Genomic DNA, 20,441 nt, shown 5'->3' on the forward strand with positions numbered 1-20,441 from the left:
GTAGTACATTTCTAGTAAATACTAGTCTAGTTTTCTTTTTCTTTCAGCAAAGGAAAACTACATTTTATTCTGTGCAATTGAAACAGCCCTTTACCTTGCCTCAAATTATCAACACAGTCAGAAGCTGCCATCTTTAGTTCTGCAGCATACACTGCTTTCACCCCAATGGGCAGACTATCTCGTTCACCTGGCAGCGGGAGAAAATCTGTCCTCCCTCAAAGGATGAATGGGCTACTGGTTTGGGTCAGTGGCAAAGCCACATTGGTCTACTTTTTCTTAGTTTTCCTGCCACAGGTTCTGTCTCAAAAACTGAGAACAGGCTGAAGATGTTACACTCGGGGTTTGCTGGATGATTCGGAAAAAAGTGGAAAGGGTGTATGGTAACTTTTTAGATTGGAAGAGAAGAAATAAGATAACAAAGGCTAAAAGCAGCACAAAAAGCATGCAGCAATAATCTGTCCACCAATATTTTGAGACTGAAAATTAGAATAATGTTTCTACCCATCTGAGGAATGACACTCTATAATGGTTTCTAAATAAGGTAGTAAGAGGAAGGAAACTACTGTGCTGTGATGAAGCTTGATAAGTTGATAGAGTAAACTGTGTAAGAGATAAAAAGGATCCCAGATATTTAAGCTGTGATTAGAATCTTTGGTATTCAATTTGTTGCTGTTTGCGTAAAATAACCTGTATTTGTTATTTGTCAATAATATTTGCCTGTATCATGTTTACACTATGCTAATCTCATTCCTCATACTTACACTAGCTACAAAGACCAGCATGAAACTTTTTCCCTCTTTAACAGATAAAAAATAGTTTCTCAGGTTTTTTTTCTTCTGTCTCTCTGAGACACACTGGAGATAGGTCAAAGCCTATAACCTGTTAGGTGGGATGCACATGTACTTTCAACGTTATTAAACCAGGTAGACTAAAAATTTTGTGCAGGGTTGAAAGCGTCATCAGGTCTGAAGACAGGCAGATCTTACCAGGCAGAATGATGACCACTGAAGATTTCTGCATTCGTCGGTAGCTAAGACATGCCTCAATGCTTAGCACCATCTGGGAATTTTACTGAACAAGTTCCCCCTATCTTTTAACAGAGCTGTAATGGCCTCAATGACCTCCTGCACACTATCTGTAGCACTTTAGAAACCGTGATTTCTGTTCTGTTTTAATAGCAGGTCTTTTGTACTTTTTTAAGTGTTGGGAAATGTCTTCTAGCTCATTTGAGTGTGTGTAACAGACATGCAACAGCACACAGACTGGACTCAGCAACATACTTGGTCCCTTCTCTTCCTATGTTCTAATTCCTGCCTAGTCAGTTTTTTTTCCTTTTCCATTCTGTACGCTTGTGCCTTTCCTGAAAGTCCATGACTGAGGGTCTTAAACACTGCAATGAAACAAAGATGTTTTATTCAAACAACCTGAAGTTTGAGCATGGAATTTGCCATGCCTTGTGAAAAGTTATTATTAACCAAACACGATAAGGGGAGGACAAAAAGAGAATCAGAGAGAAGGTTACCCAGACCTCCAAAGTAAAAGAGCCTTGTTTGTGCAGCTGCAAACACAGAAATGATTAAAAAAAAAAAAAAAAAAAAAATAAAGAACAAGCCAAGCTTGCATTCAATACCTGTTGTTAAGCCAAATCCCATGTCAGCTGGCTCTTCAGTCAATGCGTACAGCTGGCAAACCTCACTGTCCTCTGCTTCCATACGAGCACACTTAGTTAAAAGAAATTTCCTGTAAAGGACACACATTTATAATAATTTCTGATTAGGCTTGTAATTCTAAACAAGGATTTTTATCTTCTGAAATAGCGAAAACATTCTACATTTATATAAACAAGGTTATCAATGCCTTCTGCTGAAACAAAGTATGATTTACCAAACATCTGTGAGATAGGAAAGGGTAAGCCAGTAAGTGGCAGATTTGTCTTCTGGTAACTATTTACACACTTTTATTTGCTGTGCATTTATAAAAATAAGACAGCAGAGTAATACATCTTTCATGTGATCATGAAAGCAAAGCAAGCAGGCACTAACTCTGGATGATGTGGCTGCATTTCCAAAGCTAGGTCCACCAGCATTCTCACTTCTAATGATCAATACCACCTCAGTAAAAACAGTATTAACATGCATACCATCAAAGCTAGTCTAGATTTTCACAGGCATGAATTTAGACAGGCATATCTTCTTCATTTCCTATTCTAAAAACCTACCCGTGCTTTCACCAGACCAAATCTGCATCTTAAACACCAACTGTTTAAGTCTAGCCAGTCTCACAAACTGAAAAAACAACTCTGAGACCACCAGTGAAACTCGGAACATAAACCAGACACAAACAAGAAATAATGCCATGAAGAAAAGTAGGCTTAACTAACTGATTTGTTTCATTTTCCACCAAGAGCCACCGGTCTTCAGCCACCAGGAAAACAGATTTCAGATTAATTGGAAGTGAGATGGTATGAGTTTGGCCCTCTAACACATCCAGTACAATAAGGCGGTTTCTGTAAAATTGGAAGCCAAGAAAAGAATAATCAGATAGGGATGTACATGAGGAGATCTGTTATAAATCAATATAATACAAGGATATAATTTACTCTCACCCTGCTTCTTTGTAGAACACCAGCCAGTTTTTGTGTGAAAACTCTCGGCACATTTTGTAGCTGCTCTGTATAAGAATATGCCATACAGCAATTAGTGTTTGTTAGATTAGACCCAGTGAGTTTCCATGACCTCCCTGAAAGTATACTACATATTTCCTTTATTTAGAATAATCCATGGCATTAATTGCCTCTCAAAATGCTATATGGCCTGCCTTGTCCCAAGTCATATAATTGCATCATAATTAAGTTCATTATTTTGCACATAATACCTTGTAAAAAAATGTTTAGTTATTCCCAGTTCTAGGTCCAAAGAGGGATAATTTAGAGATACGTATTCTCAGACAATACAACTTATTTATATTTTTCATATCGTTATTCCATAACAATGCTATTTTATTATGTAAGGCATTTAAACATATATAAGAGTAAACAATTTAGTGCCTGGGCTATAAAACCAGAAAGATTAATGATCCTGGGGCAGTTTTTCCAATACTGAGCTTTAATTTGAAAAACAACTTAGTATAATAGAGGCAGGTGCTATTCCTCACCATCTCTTCTTTGCTGCTCCACCAAGATGTTCTCTTTGGAGACTCTTGAGTATCTGGTAAGAGCAGAAGTCGGCGAAGGGCACCATTGTTTGTATCCAGCAACAACACAACATTGCTCTGTAAATGAAAAGCAGATTTGTGTACATCTTAAGCCCATTTAAGAGACTTCAACAAATCTATATGAAACACTTTTGTTAACTCTATCAGTTATGTCTTTCAGACATTTTGAAAAGATCATCTAGATTTTGTTGGAAAATGTAGGGTGAATCTTCTTGGTTCATTTCAAAGCTCATGGAGAAATTTAACTGTAGAGGTTAAGCTCACGCAAAAAGAGCTGGAGTGGTATTCCAGTTTATCCATAATGTTTTATCTGTATATCTCACATTCACTTCTGCTTAAGCTCCAGGAACTAAAATAGTATGGTTTACATGTCCAAGCTGTAGTCAGCTACAGGTGACAGACATACCGGCTTTGTTCTGTCAAGTCACTAAAATACTTAATTTCAGTTTTTATGTTTTCTTAGCTTTCCTCTAACGTGCTGATTAAGTTACATTGAAGGTGAAAAACTGGTGAGAGAAGAAATGGCTTGGTATATTCTCTCCAAGTTCATACTTACGATACCATGGAGTCTATTACATATTCCAGTGTGTGATAATCCTTCTGTGATCTGCACACCCAGATAGCACACAGTATCAGAGTTAGGACAGCTGTCGGAGGACAGGATGACTTGGGGATGGAGACCAGAAGCAGAGAGGATATTGAACAGAGTGGTGCAAGGGTCCTCCACATATCACAGGGGAAAATATCGAATGCTAAATTTTGAACTTCAGGTTTCCCAGTTTATTACTCAATGCCCGAGGGTCCACACATGATGTCAAATGAAAGGGACATTTTAAACTTTTCTCTTTACAAAGTACTGTAGCTGCTCCTAATGTGTTTAACTAATAATTCAAGAGAACAATCATTCAGGCCTAACCTTAATTGCATCAAATGAAATTTAAAAGGTAGAAAAGAACAAGTTAATGAAGCCTTGGGTTGAATTTTTTGTTTGCCATTCAAGGAAACATTAGGTTCTGCAAGGACATTAGGTTCTGCAAGGACTTACTAAAAGTAAACTGTCTACGTACAACATCTGCAAGAACGCATGACAGACGTTGAGGGAGTAAAACATAAATTCCCACAAATTCTTCTAAATAAAACAAATACGAACAATCTGAGTCACAGCAGTTTTGTTCTTTTTGGGTACGCTTCATACTTTCACTAGGACTATTTGGGAGAACTAACTTTATTTAATAATGATAGTCATTTGAAACTAAATATGGTAAAGCATTTAAAATATTACCATGTTATTTGGAACATTTGGGAATTTCAGCAAGAGTTCAATATTTCTAAAAAAAGAAGTTTGCTTATGTATTACAAACCAAAATTATAGAAATGTGGTTTGGGGGGAAAAAAAATAGGGCATTTGCTTTGGATTTTGGTTTTCTGCCATATTTTATTTATATAATTCTGCAAAAGCACCATGGAACCAAAGCAACACATTGGCCTTCCATGTGAGATAAGGAACACATATGAATCAATTACATTCTTCCACTTAGCGTTAAATTTATGAGAGCAGTTGGGAATATAAAAAGCCTCTCTACTCCACCCCTTTTGATGTTAATGGTTTCCTTCTGTGCTAAGTGACTGATATATATTCTGTCTGTGTTTAAGAATAGATTTTTGCGTCACTTGCAAACACATCCAAGAGAGCTTTGGCAACTCTTCAAGTGGGCTGGGAAAAGACGTTGGTGTGTAATTCCGCTGTGTTTGTTCTTGACTGGGAGAAAAGTAACCTTTGGGCGACCTCCCGACCCCAATGTCTGGAATTCCAAACTCTGGACAGATGCAATAACCAATCTCGTGAAGTGGTGTGTCTTTATTTTTAGTTACTGCAAAGTTTCCCTTTCCTTACTGCTGTTTTTATTTTAACCAGCATTTTCCTCTTACAAGTCCTTAAACCAAACAGGGCTGCAATTTCACTTTGGTGGTAAGGGAAGTTGCTCCTCATGGTCTCAAAGAGAGGAGAGTTAGGGTAAGGAATACACACCAACTTCAGAGTGGGACAGTACAATTATTCAGTTTAACCCTCTTGTATTCTTCTTCCCATACTCACTCTCATAGTTTCACTCTCATCTGCCCTCGATGCTCATGTCCTGAGCAAGCAAGCTTGCAAATACAGACTCTCCTTAGCTGTCAGCTTCAGGGAAGGCTGATCCTTAGCTTGGTAGGGTAACCCATCTGGGTCACAGAATCAGAGAATGGTTTGGGTTGGAAGGGACCTTCAAAGGTCATCTAATCCAACCCCCACCCCTGCAAGGAGCAGGGACATCTCCAACTAGATCAGGTTGCTCAGAGCCCTATGCAACCTGACCTTGAATGTTTCCAGGGATGGGGCATCGACCACCTCTCTGGGTAACCTGTGCCAGTGTTTCACTACCCTCATGGTAAAAAATTTTTCCTTATATCAAATCTGAATCTACCTCCCTCTATTTTAGAACCATTACCCCTTGTCCTATCGCAACAGGCCCTACTGAACAGTCTCTCCCCATCTTTCCTGTAGGCCCCCTTGAGGTACTGGAAGGCTGATGTAAGGTCTCCTCAGAGCCTTCTCTTCTCCAGGCTGAAAAACCTCAGCTTTCTCAGCCTGTCCTCATAGGAGAGGTGTTCCAGCCCTCTGATCATCTTTGTGGCCCTCCTCTGGACTTGCTCCAACAGGTCCATGTCCTTCTTATGCTGGGGGCTCCAGAGTGGACACAGAACTCCAGGTGGGGTCTCATCAGAGTGGAACAGAGGGGGAGAATCACCTCCCTCAACGTGCTGGCCACACTTCTTTTGATGCAGCCCAGGATGCGGTTAGCTTTCTGGGCTGCAAGCACATCTCTCCTTGCCTCTTGTCCCACAATCACCTTTTCTATTAGTGCCACTCAGGGACCTCTTGAATGATACACATGTAACAATCCTGATGCTGTAAATATTAGGCACAGATATAGACATACAATATTGTTCCCTAGGTTCAAGTGAAAAAAATCTGTGGAAGAATTTACGGCTTTGGGCTCAAATCAAATCCCACCTTCAGAGGTGGGAAATGTATGCAAGTAGACTACTGGTGTTCCAACTAATGTGAGTGGAATCTTTCAGATTATTTGGGTAACTTGACTGTACAAAAGATTTCATGGAACTGAGAGCAGAAAACAGAGATATAAGCTTTGTGCTTAGAGAAAAAGGGAAGTTTTCACCTTTTCTATAGAAAGTGCACACTTTTCATGGAACAGAGATATAAGCTTTGTGCTTAGAGAAAAGGGAAGTTTTCACCTTTTCTATAGAAAGTGCACACTTTTCTACATATGCACCCATTTCCTTTTCTGGAAGGTGTGCTTATAGAAAAGGAAATTCTTATATAAGATCCAGTTGTAGCCTTTCAACAGTGCAAAGCACTTGTAAGAAAAAAATGGAAGCATGAAGTTAATTTATAGGCAAATCAATTCTCCATGTGCATTTTCTTCCTATAATCCCATATAAAATCATAAAAATTCTTTTCAGTCTGTATTTGCGCTTCTTCTGAGTGGGAAAAGCAATAGGTGCAGAAAGAAAAAGTGAAATAGGTAGGCATGAAGCTTTATAAGAAATAGGGGTACGCCCTGAAGTTCTCATGGGGACGATAGGGCAGAGGCATTGCTGCTTTGAAAAGATGAATGCAATTCCTATCTTACGAGGAAATGACTTGAGATTTCTGAAGAGTCCTTTCAAAGACTTTCCAGCTTACTATGAATAAAAAGCTAGAGTCAAAACAGGCTGCACTCACCAAGACCAATGGTCACTGTGAGGAGCAGAATCATCTAACTCTTTCTGTAAAGGTGGCTTAAAAGCAGATAAATCTCTGATTTGTGCTATTAAGTTAAATCCCTGAGGAGTTTAGTTTTAGTAATTTTTAATGAAGAAATGGTGATTTTTCATTTTATTTCACTGGAAGGCTCTAGTGAATCCAGATGGATGTCATCTGTGAAATAAATCACACAAGCTTACTTGAAGAGCCACAATATCATCATCTCATCTTTTCCAATAAGGTTATAATCTGTTTAAATTGTTCTTTTTTATAACTTAGTCAGAAGTATTAATCTCCAAAGATCTTTATTAAAACAAAAATTTGGTAAAAACCTTTAGCTTTTGATATTGTCTAATTAATTGATTATATTATTTATGAAGTGTCATCTGTCAAGTAGATTTTTTTTAATAAATGCAACTTATTTCTATAAATACTGTTAATACTTCTTGGTCTTTTTGCAAGTACACATAGATGAACCTCCAAAGCATCACATACATCATTTACATTACTTGTTTTTCTTAAAGATCTGTTTTGATGCACCCTTAGCACAAGTAGCTAACCCTTGGAGCCTTGCCCAAAATATAGATGTGCCACTCATCTACTTGTCTTAATATGTGAATGCTGCAAATTCTGAGGTTATGGCTGCCAGTGATCTTAGTACATCTGAAGGCAAGCATCTTGACTATATGTCAGGGCTCCTTCTGTAGCCAGTGGAAAAACAGAGGCATCCCCAAAAGGCAATTCACCATTCTCTAGCTTAGCTGGGATAAATTGCTCTTGCAGATCACTTTTATCCTCCCAACAGAAACAGAACATACTTGGATGACTAGCTTAGACTACATGCTTACCTGATAACATCTATAGCAATAGATTTAATTTCTTGTAAAAGCATGAGATTTTTTCATTAATCCACTGCAGGAAGCGCTGGGAATAAAATCTAAGTTCTATGTAGAAAAGTTAAACTACCTGAGAATCCTTCTTTTGACTTAGTGGTAACTAGAAATGCAGAGACTCTAAACACACAATCCCTAACATAAGGAAGGATAGCAGAGGCTGTGAAGGCTACAACAGCTGCATTTGTCTGACCTGTGCTTTGGTGCCTCATTTAAAAACCAATCCCAAATGTAGTCCATGGATATGAACACAAGAATCCTTTTTCATCATTTTTTTTTTTCTGTGAAAGATGCTTACTTAAATTCCTGAAGAGGTCTAAAATTACTTTTTAAAGGTGTCCTAAGTATACAATGACTTTTTGCAACCAAGTTCATAGTTCAATGAAACATATATTCACAGTTAATGAGTAAGGTCTACCTTAACCTTAACACTATGTAAAAATTCCTAAGATAACACAAATCATCCTGAAAATTGTAATTCTGTATTATTTTCCAGTGGTGTAAACCAGGCTTATTTTCAGACAGGATTTGTTCACCTGTAGCACTTGCTAAGAAAGGTAAGACTGAAACTGGCAATATTTAAGCTTTGACAGGGAAAAACGTGAGATTACAGCTCAAATGAAGTAATCGGGAAAAGGGCGCTGAGCTACCATAGCTTGTCCACAGGACAAACTTTATTTCAGAGTTTAATTCACACTGTCACTAAAAATATATATTCCATGAGGACAGGCAAAACCAGTCACAGATTTAACTACCTAAAGCTTCACAGATGAACCTTCAATAAAAACTTCATTGCTGACACCAAATGCTACTGTGATCTGGTTAAAAATAAAAAGAGCAGGACAGTTATTTGTGACTCAGAAAATACCTCTTTCATATACAATTTGAAAAGTAAAAAGGGGACAAGATCGGAGTAGAACTTAAGTTCATAGCATAAAACAGCTTCCTTTGCACTTTGCAAACATACGTTGCTTGACTGAAATTCCTGAACTCAACTTACTATCTCCCTTTCTCCCATGAAGGCAGTCTCCCTCATCAGTCAGAGAAATAAGATAAGCAGGTAGAACTCAGCTTCAAGAATGCAGAAGGACACTGTTCAGCTAAAAAGTGCAGGAAAAAAATCTCCACATAAAATTAAAGCTGAAGGCAACTCACAAGCTTCAAGTACAGTGAAAAAGAGAGCATTCAGAAGGGGCTAGGTTTGTCCAGGCTACTTCAATCTGTAGATGTAGACTCCTCAGCGAGCCTAGCCTTATGATACTACTTTGCTCATCACTAAACATTTAGCTGTTTTGTTTTGTTTTGGTTTTTTTACCTCCTCTTCATGTAGAACCACTTGACCTTTGAGTGGATTTCCCAGTGGTGCCACAGTCACAAAAGGTTGCCAGACATTTCCAACTGTTCTTGGGAAGAGGTCATAAAGATCCACAAAGTATCCACTCTTGCTAGAAACGTTCATAAAGAACAAGGAAACAGGGTTGCACGCAGTAACGTAAAGAATATTTTCAGCGTCCTCTTCTGAAATTAGAAAATAAAATTAATGAAAGGCTACTGACATCATGCATTGCTTTTCCAGAAATATGTATGACATAAACTTGGCAGATGATATAGCAAAGTGTACAGCAAAATTACCACCATTGACATAGGAAGATAAAGAGGGAAATGGTCTCTTGACACTAGCTAAATGTTATCAGGTAGAACCTTGCCACAACACTATTAACTCTTCAAACAAGTACTCCAAGGCACATTTGCGTAGATATGACTGCAGTGCCTGCCAGTTGCTAGCATACACAAAATCTGTCCAGATGTTTTTGTTTGTTTATAAACCTGGTTCTCCCTCCTTCTCCATGTCATCCTCCCTTTCAATTAATATATTTAATAATTAAACATGGGATAAATGCAACCTTTGCATGGAACTTTTCATATATATAGCAGCTTCCTGACTGATTTCAGACAACTCTTAAAATCAATCCAAAGCTATGTATTTTCTGGTTTGCTGTCATAAAAAAAAAGGTTGTTAATGTATTTGAAACCATGGCTACAAGCAGAAAAGGCAGCATTTGAGTACTGATCATTAGTAATCTGTTTATAATACACAGTAAAGTTTAGACAAGTTTAATGATGAACCCTAAAAGCATTTATGAATATTCCCAATGACGCAGTCCACTTTGGGACATAAGTAGTATAGGTAACTAAGGCAGGCTTGATCCAGTGAGAAAGAATTTTCAATAGTATAAACATGGAAAAAAAAGCATAGCACTCTGCAAGTTACAAGATTTGTGTTAAAAGTGAGTTGAGCTAGAGAGAGAGGAGAAGTCAAAGAACTGTTTTTCTGAAGCAGTACACAGGTGAACATAAAAAACAGACAGACTTGCAATTTTATGGCTGTGTTCCACTTTAATTATATATCCTTCTCTTAGTTTAAGAAGGATGCATATCCTTACAAAGACCACAATGTCTCAGTGAAATTATGCTCCCACTGCAGTGTCTGATTACTTTTGTATTTCATCTATGGTTATTTAAAAAAAAAAAGTGCAGAAAGATAAATTATTACTTCTATACTCCATTCCTGTAATCCATACCTTCCATTCCCATATTCCAATTCTTAGTATTATTCCTATACTTCACTGCAAACATAGCCAGAAATATACACTATTGTAAATGCATTGAAGTAGTGTTATCCTTTAGAATCCCTGATATCGCTCCTGGATATTTTGCCACTGGTTATCGGTGAGCACTTATGAAGTCAACAGCCCGGTTCTTCCTTATCTTTAGGATATTTCACATATTTACAACATTGAGGTTCATTACAAAAGTTACTAGCTTTTCTTACTGCACCTTTTGTTACGGTGACATCGCAAATTAAGTTAACTTCACCCAAAGGCAGTGTCCAAAAAGCGAGTTCTTCTGTAAAACTGAGGGACCTGGCTTCATGTCGTTCCAGTGGAAATCCTTGAATATTTAAGTACACAGGGCCCTAAAACAAATGATAACAATAAGAGCTTGCTAAAATATTTCACTCACCATTCTTTATGGAAATCTGGAAGTCGTCTTCAAGACTGTTAATACTATTAACAATTGAAACAGACCAATTACTAAATAAATAAAAGGAAAAAAGAAATGCTTTTCTACAAGCTCTCTAAATGTCTATACTGTCATTTTCTTCACAGTATAGAAACCATCATGCCATTCCTCTTTAGTCTTTTATTGGCTTGAAATTTTTATTGCTCAGTGGCATGATGGAGGTATCGTGTATTGATAAAACACAGCGCACACAAGGAAAAAATAAGAATATTTTTGTTTCAGAGAAGTTCAATGGGAATCTCTTATTATATAAAGTTTAAATCTCACCCCTACATCACACTAGCAGTTCATGTTTCTCCTTATTCACTGGAGTAATAATTAGTGAAGCTGAGCCAAGAACTCAAAGCTGAAAAGGACTTAGAAGCTTTGGTTGCAGGTCAAATTGTACCAAACGTTCAGATTCAAACTTGGCAGTGCCAAAGACCCATAAGAATTCAGCTGCATGCAAAACAGAAACAGAAAACAGCTTTCTTTTCAGTCTCTGATCTCATTAAAAAAATGAGATCTGGGGCCTGAAACCAGCCACCTCCAAGCATGCAAAACAGTTACAAAATTCCTTCAAATATAGTATCTTCAATATCCTTATAAAAACCTCTTTTCAAGAGCTTCTGACCAAACTTAGTGATTTTAAAGCACATCTCACATTGTGAGGGCCAGGTATACAAAAACCGTTCATTTTTCTAGACAGTATAAAAAACCCAAGAACAGGTAAAAAGGACCACACTTTCTAAATACTCTTTTTCCTGAAGAAATTAATCACATTTTAAATTCTTCACATCCTGATACATAAAAAACAGTATAATATTGATTTAAAAAAAAAAAAAAAGACAAACCGTTACATCTATTTTTTGAGTTTCTGTTGGACACAGCAGTTTCTGTCGTACATTCCGTGTCTGATCGATTTTCCAGTAGCCCATAAATTTATGATCTGGTAATGGCAGTCTGTCAAATAATTTAGGAACAAATGAATTTTTACATTCATTAACCAGCAACTGATATGGAATAAATAATTTAAACAACTGCATTTTTCCAACGAGACACATCTGAAGATTCTCTTGTAGAAAATGCTTCCTTGCTAAAATATTTCATTTCTTTTATGTTTTAAAACATAACAATTTTAGCCTTCTGGAATACTGATGCAGTCACAACCTAAACAGCATCATAAAAGAAACAGCAATTCACATAATATGGCCTCAATGGGAAAATCTTTCCTGTCTGAATTATCTGAGATATGAAATAACATATATCCAAACCGTCCCTTGCTTTGCTTTATTTAGATCAGGCAGGGTGTGATAGTACCACTTGAAGGAACTACTGTCGGTGGCATACTCATCTAAAAAACCAGCAGAACAAGCACAGTAAACACTGGGGCAAGTCAACCATGCAACCCAAGTTCAATGAACTATTGCCATGCGTTTTGCCGCTGACATAAGCAAAGACAAAGGAATACAGACATGAGATTATCCCATTGCCTTCTGGCCAGTACTGTCTACAAAAAGGACAGGGACACCTTTGAAAGCCTCACTTGTGTGCTTTGGTCTAATTTCTTCATTTATGTACCTTTTACTTAGGGAAGAAATATATGGGTCACAGCAAAACTAATTTATACAGGAAAAGAAAATGCTAGTGTATGACAACGTAGCTTAACAGCAAAAAAGGGACAATGCAATCTTTATTTCTTTCCTCTGAAGTGATTTGCATCCACTGAAAGCAGTTTGACTTCATTAATTGGCATGAACACTTTCAAGCTAACGAACTCATGATTTTTGGCTTCTTTTATTTGGGATCAGTTGCTCCTAAAAAGTCCTCCTATCAAAACTGCATTCTGTGTTACACATCGTTGCACATTATTGTACAGCTACAGAACTGGGCAAGAGAACAGAAGACATTCCTTCTCCCAGTTTCTATAAATATCTGCAAATTCTATTTTAAGGAAGTTCTCTTAGACTGTTTGTTAAAAGTCTGTGTACAGTCTCTTTTGTCCTGTCTGATGATGCTCGTTCCTACTGCTAAAATTACTTCCCATCTCTCCACAACCAACCTGGCCCCTCTAGATATTAGAGGTTTGTTTCATTTCTTCTTGATAATATTTTCAAAATAAGAAGAGATCTTAAATGAAAAAAATCTCAGTTGAACTATATATGAATCTTGGGGAATTTTAATTTTACCTTTTTACCACTGAGAACTTAAACGAAAATTCCAGGAGTGAACACTAATATTCTCTAATCTTTGCAAGTCATGGAGGGAAGTCACATTAACATTTCTTATTAGTATACTGACATCAATTGACCCATTCTACATTGGACCATCTGCCAATGTGGTTAGATAGCCAAAGACACTTTTTGCAAAGAGAAAATCATTTGGATGCTATAGATCTTTGGTGCTCATAGAAAATATCCAGCTGCCATCAACATGCCATTGGGGCATGTAATGAGGAAAGGGCATCTCATTAATTCCCTCTCTTAGCCAAAGAACGAGTAGAGTCTTCATTGCCTGTTTGTTGCCTAGTTAAAAATATCAATAGATACCATTGTTTGAAGAGTGATTTATCTTGCATTCTTCCTGACTTCAGTTTGCATTTTTCCATTCTTCACACCTAGTCAGTCTAGCCAGATTCTTCCCAAATTAAGAACAGAAATTAAGCCAGACTCAAAAAAAAAGCAGGTACCATATATTGTTGATTACAACATTCAACACAATTAGGAACAAAACATTCAGGATGCACTACTTCAACATATACACAATTCTTAAAGAAATGCATCCATGCAGTCAGAAAATGGGCAAACAGTCACTAGACTGAATATCAGTTTATCCATGAACTGGAATTTTACTTCAGGCTTCTATTTGGGTTTCAAAATGATTTATTGGCAAAATGTTCGTTATGTCTTGAGCCAAAACTGTCTTGTGTGCTAAAAGAGACTGGAGGCTTTTTTTCTGCTATGATGGCTCTGAGTAGCATAATCTCTGATATGCCTATAATCAGCAACAATTGTTTCCCATTAGCTCAATGGAACACCAACTTCCACAAGGATTTGGACTTGAGTTTTAATTCCTTACACATTACTCCCATGGACAACATCCTAGAAATCAACGGGTTCACTAATAATCACGAATACTTATTAAATTTTAAAACAAAACATATGTTAACAACCAGCTCTAACCAAATGCCCTGCTTTATATAGCCACAGAATTACAGATTGCATTCCCAAAGAAACAAAACATTTCCACTCTGGTTCAGCTTTGCTAACAGTTTCTCTCTTCCCTCAGGAAAACTGATTTCTCCTTTCTCCTAGATTCTTGACGTTTTGTTCTCTTCCCTGTTTCTGAATGATTTCATTTCTCTGGGGCAGCAGACTAAGTTACCATGAACAGCAAAGAGGAAGGAAAGGTAGATCAGAATTTAAGAATAAATAAGAAAGCAGAATATATAATACAGAGATCTTTGTCAAGAGTAATAGGGATCTCATTCTTTCAGGGCCTGACTATTCTTTTTTACTCCATCTCACTGCTCTCTCATATAAATCTGGTCTAAGAATGACTAAGAGTATTGAAGAAGATGGTGGCATTAAAGGTCTTATAACCAGTCTGCCTCCTGAATGATTCTCAGAAGAGAGTGAGGGTGTAGAAGGAGTGGAATAACATGCTCACACTGAAAACATTCATACATCTTAACAGTCGTCTTCTAGCGAATATATATGATATGCAGTGATGGATGGAAATGATCTTTCCCCCAGGATTTTGCAAGTAACAAGCAAGTTTTGAAAATAACTTGAAGCGGCAGTACTAGCAAAAAGCTTCACGAGGCGCTCCTGCCACACTGCCGCATTTCAAATTCATTAGCTAAATACCATTTACATAAAAGGCAGACAAAATACTATGGAAATGCCACCACCAGCAAAAGCCTGCAAAGCAAAGCGATCTGATGGGTGTAAAAAGTGCAGTAGCTGGGTAAGAATGGTACTGAAACTCCATTGTGCTCTCCAGCTGGAATGTATAGAGTGATCCGTGATTTTTGCTTCCCTCAAAAGCTGGAAAGGGTTTCTAGAACAGAAAAACTACACAACAGACTTGCAGTAATATTGTAAGAAAGCCAAGACTTAAAAGCAAGTTCTAAGGAATTATTCCTGATCAAGTCTTTGATTATGGATCTGTCAAAGTCTGTTGCTTAAGGAAAATTTAGTAATATTTGGAAAAGTTAATTTACTCTTAATTTTACACCCTGGTTTTCTACAAGACCCCTACTGTCCATCAAATGGTTATATAAGCAGGTATTTTTTCAGAAAAGGTTTTTGCACAGGACCTACAGTTGATGGGGAAATTCTACAAAATTGAGCTACTATTTAGCTCAAGTTTCCTCATGCACAGCGGTCTAAGGGGAAAAAAAAATCTATCAAAGGATAACTCCCTAGTGGCTTCTGCTGCTGTAAAACTTTTCAAAGTGACACCTACAGAACACAATTTCTTTTCCTTTGTATCTTTTTTTTATTTTAGAAAATACATTCCTTCTAGGCTAACTAAAAAAAAAAAAAAAACAACAAACAAACCAAAAAACCAAAACACCAAACAACTGTGTTAAAAAATTAATAGAACCTGCTTTATGAAGTTATTTATTTAGCTTTCTGAGAACATACGGAAAATGGCTATAAATCTTGCAAGAGTGCAGTTCCATTGAATGCAAACTCTCTACGGTCGGGTATTGTACTAGTAGAGCTGCAGACGTGAACTATGACAGGCAACAAAGCTGCCTAATACAGGACCTGGTAAACCAGCTCAGTGCTGGCACAAAGCATATTATTCAAGGACTTCAGTAACAGCTTGAGGTCTACCTAGCTGAAGAGATTTCTATGCTACCTAACTTTTTTGGACTTAAGTAAGATATAGTTTGAAACCAGGAAAATTCCTTACCAACCAGATCTCTGTACTTTATTTAAACACCTTTTTTTGATTAAAAATAAAAGCAGTAGAAATACAGAACTGTCTTATGTTAGGCCTCCTGTTCCCTGACAGACAAGTGCAGAATCCTCCTTCCGCTTCCCGTGCAATGCATAGGGTGGACAAGAGACACATATGATATGAGACAGGTCCAATAACTAACTACAGATTACCCAGGGAAAAAAATCAGTCTCAAGAGAAAATTAAAGTCACTAAAATTTACATATTTAGGTTACATATAAAAATTTCAGTTCATATAAAATGAATATTCAAGTTATAGCAAGCATCTGAAAGTGGATAGTGACATGAGGAAAAAATATGGAACGGCAATTTCATCAAGGATAAATGTCAGAATTAGAGTTGAATGCTGTTTTACCTAGGAATTGCAAATGGCCTAAACTGACCAACAAAATGGCAGATTAACATGAGTTCTGACAAACGTAACATAACAGAGGTCAACAGGAAAAAAAAAATGTAATTGTACATAAAGAAAGATAATGAGTTAGTACAATAAGTAATCAATTTTTCCCACTATGTCTTGGCAAAGCATCACAGACAAGCCATCTGCTTTACACAGAATACTGATAAAAATTATAAATTGCTGAACAGGTGATACCAGGAGATACAAACAATATCATGACGTTACAAGGTGACAATACTGGACATGTCAGTGTCTTGATGAATGGTCATTCTATGTGGGAAAAAAAAAAAACAACCTCAAGGAAATAAAAAGCCCAAGTAATGCATTACTGTACAGGTCTAACGTATTACACTGATTTTGGAAATAAACAAATTAGCACCTACAAATTAATTTCTCTCTTGAAAAAATAACTACTGCAAGAATCTTTTTCTAAACAGTCATCAGACACTACCTAATCTATCCTTCCAAGATTAGGTATATTAATTCCAGAGCCTAAGTCAAAATTCCCATAAGGGTCACTGGCACTGACTGTTAAATTTTCCCTGTAATTTCAGCCGGATACAAACCTCAAAGTTTCTTTTATTCAGATCCTGTATTGTAGTGTGTTGCTTGTGTATCTCATGTTTTCGTTCCTATATTTACAGCAGTTATGTTTCAGGAGCAATTTAAATAATTCTTATTTATTCAAGTTTTCTTTTAGATTAAGTAACAGGTGACAGACAGACTTCTCCAAACCTTACTAAAATAAAAGATTCACAAATTTCTGGATCCAAGACATGACAGAGAGTACCTGTATAAAGGAGTGAGCATTTCAGTATAATGATTTTCCTGTCCTAGAACCTGGAAATGCTTCTGTATCACAAAACTTCCTAATTGTACATGATTTATATTCTTATCAACAGTAATGATTTTGTGGCAGGTATGACTAACATCCTCAGGCAGAATAGAATCAGGCTATTATCCTGGTTTTCATGTTACTTAACAGAACCACTGAGCAATTTATTACGTGAGCTAGTAAATCTTGAAAGTCTTGCAAATTACGACTGGAGCACAGAAGTGAACCTCTGCGGGGGTATGCTGTTACCACTAAGACACTGTAGAAATCACACCTAGCAAACCTTCCGATTGCAACTTGTGAGAGGCTACAAGCAGGTAGGAAAACAAGCTTGAAATGGAAAGTGATCTTGAGAAGTCAGAGGACTAATCTGAAAAAAATACAATACAGTAAGAAAAGCGTAAGCATGAAGGAAGTTGATTATGTCAAGTGAAGATAGGGTAAGTGCTATGCAGGGTTCTGCAGAAAGGATCTGGAGGGTCATGTTTAGAAAACGAGACATGAGTCAAACATAGCAAGAAATGCAAACATACTGGGGTTTTTAAAAGGGACTGCTGCATGAAATGCATCTCTACTCTACATTGTCATACTACTCTACTCTGTTCTAGCAGAAACCTGCCCTGTCCAGTGGAGAGTGGGAGCATAACAGAAAAATAAAAACAACTAGAGTCCTTAAAATGGGGGAAGTTTCAGAGAACAGGATATGTTTAGTCTAGAGATTACTTTCTAATGGCAAGGATATTTAGAAACAAGGCTGACTTGCTTTGGGAGGTTATAGAACTCCAACTCTGAAGGTTTTCAGGCATGAATCATGACAAAAATCAGGTAAGAAGCTTTTAGCTTAACGTGCATCTTTTCTGAAGGAAGTGGGATGGACTAGATGAGCACCATTATCCTACTCTCAGATTCCTGGAAAACAACATAAAAGAGGTCAGTATCCTAGTTCTAAACATGTAGCAGCTTCTGGAAGTATGTTTTCTGCAGCGGTGCAAACACCATACCAAATTACCTCAATGTGTCCATCACGAGAGCTTGCAATATGGGCTGGAACAGACTTGTAGATACTATCTAGATGTTGTTTTATCCCAAGGCAGAATCAACTGTGCCTAAACCATTCCTGAAAGATGTGTCTGTAATTCAAGCTGATCCACCTGTGGCTTACAAGTTCCTTAGGGTTAAATCTGACGACCAACAGCAAGGCTGTCTTGAAACGGAGCAGTAGAATAACCTGAAATGCCAGCTGTAGTGGATGCAAGGGAGATACTGCGACCAAGATTGCTGGATCATCAGAGTCAGGCAGTCAGTGTAGTCCCAATCTTGCATTATAAGATCTAAGCAAAAGGTGCTTTTATCAACTGCATGTGAACTGCTTCAATAGTTTCTCCTCCTCTTGCCCTCAGTGTACAGAGCATGCATCCATAGCTGCCAGTTAAGTGAAGTTTTTGATGAGCATGTTGTGGGGGGTCTTGTACGTCTGTTATCCTTGGTATAACCTGTCCTATAAAACCTCAGTGATGGATTTATAATGATCAGGTGATTATCCCTAACTCACTATGATTAGATCTTTCTTCTATCTTCTCACTTCTAGACTGAACAGTCCTCAATTACAGCAGTCATTCTCTTATGTTTCCTAAACCTCTGATCTTCTCATTACTAAAGAAACGTCTCCAATCCACCCACGTAAACCCACATCTAATCACATCTAATACTTCTAAAAATTATATAAAGTGTAAATTTCTCAAAAACGATGACAGAAGTAATAATTCTTTAAAATAGAAATTACCAAGTGACTTTTAGCAAAGAAACTATGGCAAGAGTTTCAAGTGTGTACTGTCATTTTGACAGGCACTGCAGTTGCTCAAGTATTGGTTCCCTAGGCATGTAATTCTTCTGTCATCAAAATTAGAAGGTACAGCACAGTCATTGCACTGCCAATCTTCTTTTAATAGTTATATGTAGGATGTTAGAAATGGTGACAGTGGTGCTCCAGCAGGAGAAACCTACACATGGACACCTAATATCAAGACATAACGTCCTAAGAATCAGTCCATCCTTAGCAAACACAGAAAATATATATATATATATATATATATATATATATATATATATATCATGCCAAACTCCATTTTCCATATATCCATAAAGCTTTCCTCATGAAAGGGAAATATTTGTTTCTCCATAAATAAATTATGTATTAGAGTTCAAGCCAGAGTAAGTTTTTCAATTGCTTTTCAATATGATCTACTTAAGCCGGTTATCTGTGAACTGTAGAAGAATGAGTGAAATCTATTTCATAATTTAGTTTAGTCTTAAAAAAAAAAAGCTATTTTGAGTCTAACCTCTGAAAAAGTATATGCTGTAACATGTCAATAGTTAACATAATTAAAGAATAATAGTGATAGACAGACACATACAAAAATGGTTCTTAGAGCTTACATGCATTGTCCTATTCTGCAGAAGTATTTTTGTAGAGCCTTTTGTGAGACAAAATCCCATTACCACTGAAGATAACTTTTTTTTTTTTGGTACCGATTTAGATGGTAAAGAACAGGACAGAAATGTGCTGCGATTCAATTAAAAACACAAGAGAAGAAACAAGTATTTCCCTTTATTAATGTGTATCTCTTTACCATACAAACTATCAATATGTACATGGACATTAAATATTAGTAATAAGCAAATACTCCATTATAAATGAATTTATATTGTTGAAACTTATTTGGAGGAATATAAATTTGAACCAGAGGATTGACTTCAAGTATTCCAGGTTGGTTTTAAATCAGTTAGCAGCAAGATAACACACTATAAAAAAGTGATCATGAGAGACCTGTCTTCTTAATATATATCTTATGTTATTCTTACTCCTTGGCCAGCTGTACATTGGTCGGTTTTGCTCCAATTGGTATCCCATGCTTGTGCAAAGTGCTGATTAAAATTTCATGCATTTCGTTGTTGTAGGAGTCAAAGTCAAATACATTTCGAACAACACTTGCCAGTCCTTCAGTTGGAAATTTCTGCAAAGAAACAAAGATCCCCGAATTTATTTTACTAAATATCTGTAAAGTTACAGCATATCATTAAATACTTCTAAAATGAACTTAGACAAGTGCTCAAGTCACCTTTTTTATTAGTTTCCAGAAGAAAGAAGGCACATTATTTAAAGTCAGAATGAAGTTACTGACACTAAATCTGAATTAAATGAAAAAGCAGGAGACAACTACTTACTCAACAACATTCAAGTCTTCATCATTCATTACA

General features: G+C 36.9%; 1 protein-coding gene across 1 annotated transcript in view; it reads right to left on the bottom strand.

Moving 5' to 3' along the window:
- The window catches only part of VWA8 (von Willebrand factor A domain containing 8), a 193,396-nt gene that overhangs the window by 55,424 nt on the left and 117,531 nt on the right, over nt 1–20,441 (bottom strand). Inside the window, exons 26-33 of the mRNA XM_086771807.1 lie at nt 20,046–20,197; nt 11,829–11,937; nt 10,750–10,888; nt 9,227–9,429; nt 3,154–3,270; nt 2,606–2,670; nt 2,381–2,506; nt 1,631–1,740 (exon numbers count right to left, since the gene is read on the bottom strand). Of these exons, the coding sequence (XP_086627933.1) occupies nt 1,631–1,740; nt 2,381–2,506; nt 2,606–2,670; nt 3,154–3,270; nt 9,227–9,429; nt 10,750–10,888; nt 11,829–11,937; nt 20,046–20,197 (1,021 nt within the window). The remainder of the gene's footprint in view (nt 1–1,630; nt 1,741–2,380; nt 2,507–2,605; nt 2,671–3,153; nt 3,271–9,226; nt 9,430–10,749; nt 10,889–11,828; nt 11,938–20,045; nt 20,198–20,441) is intronic.

Source organism: Chlamydotis macqueenii, chromosome 1 (genome assembly GCF_036417535.1).
Source record: "Chlamydotis macqueenii isolate bChlMac1 chromosome 1, bChlMac1.mat, whole genome shotgun sequence".
In the NCBI taxonomy this organism is placed as follows: domain Eukaryota; kingdom Metazoa; phylum Chordata; class Aves; order Otidiformes; family Otididae; genus Chlamydotis; species Chlamydotis macqueenii.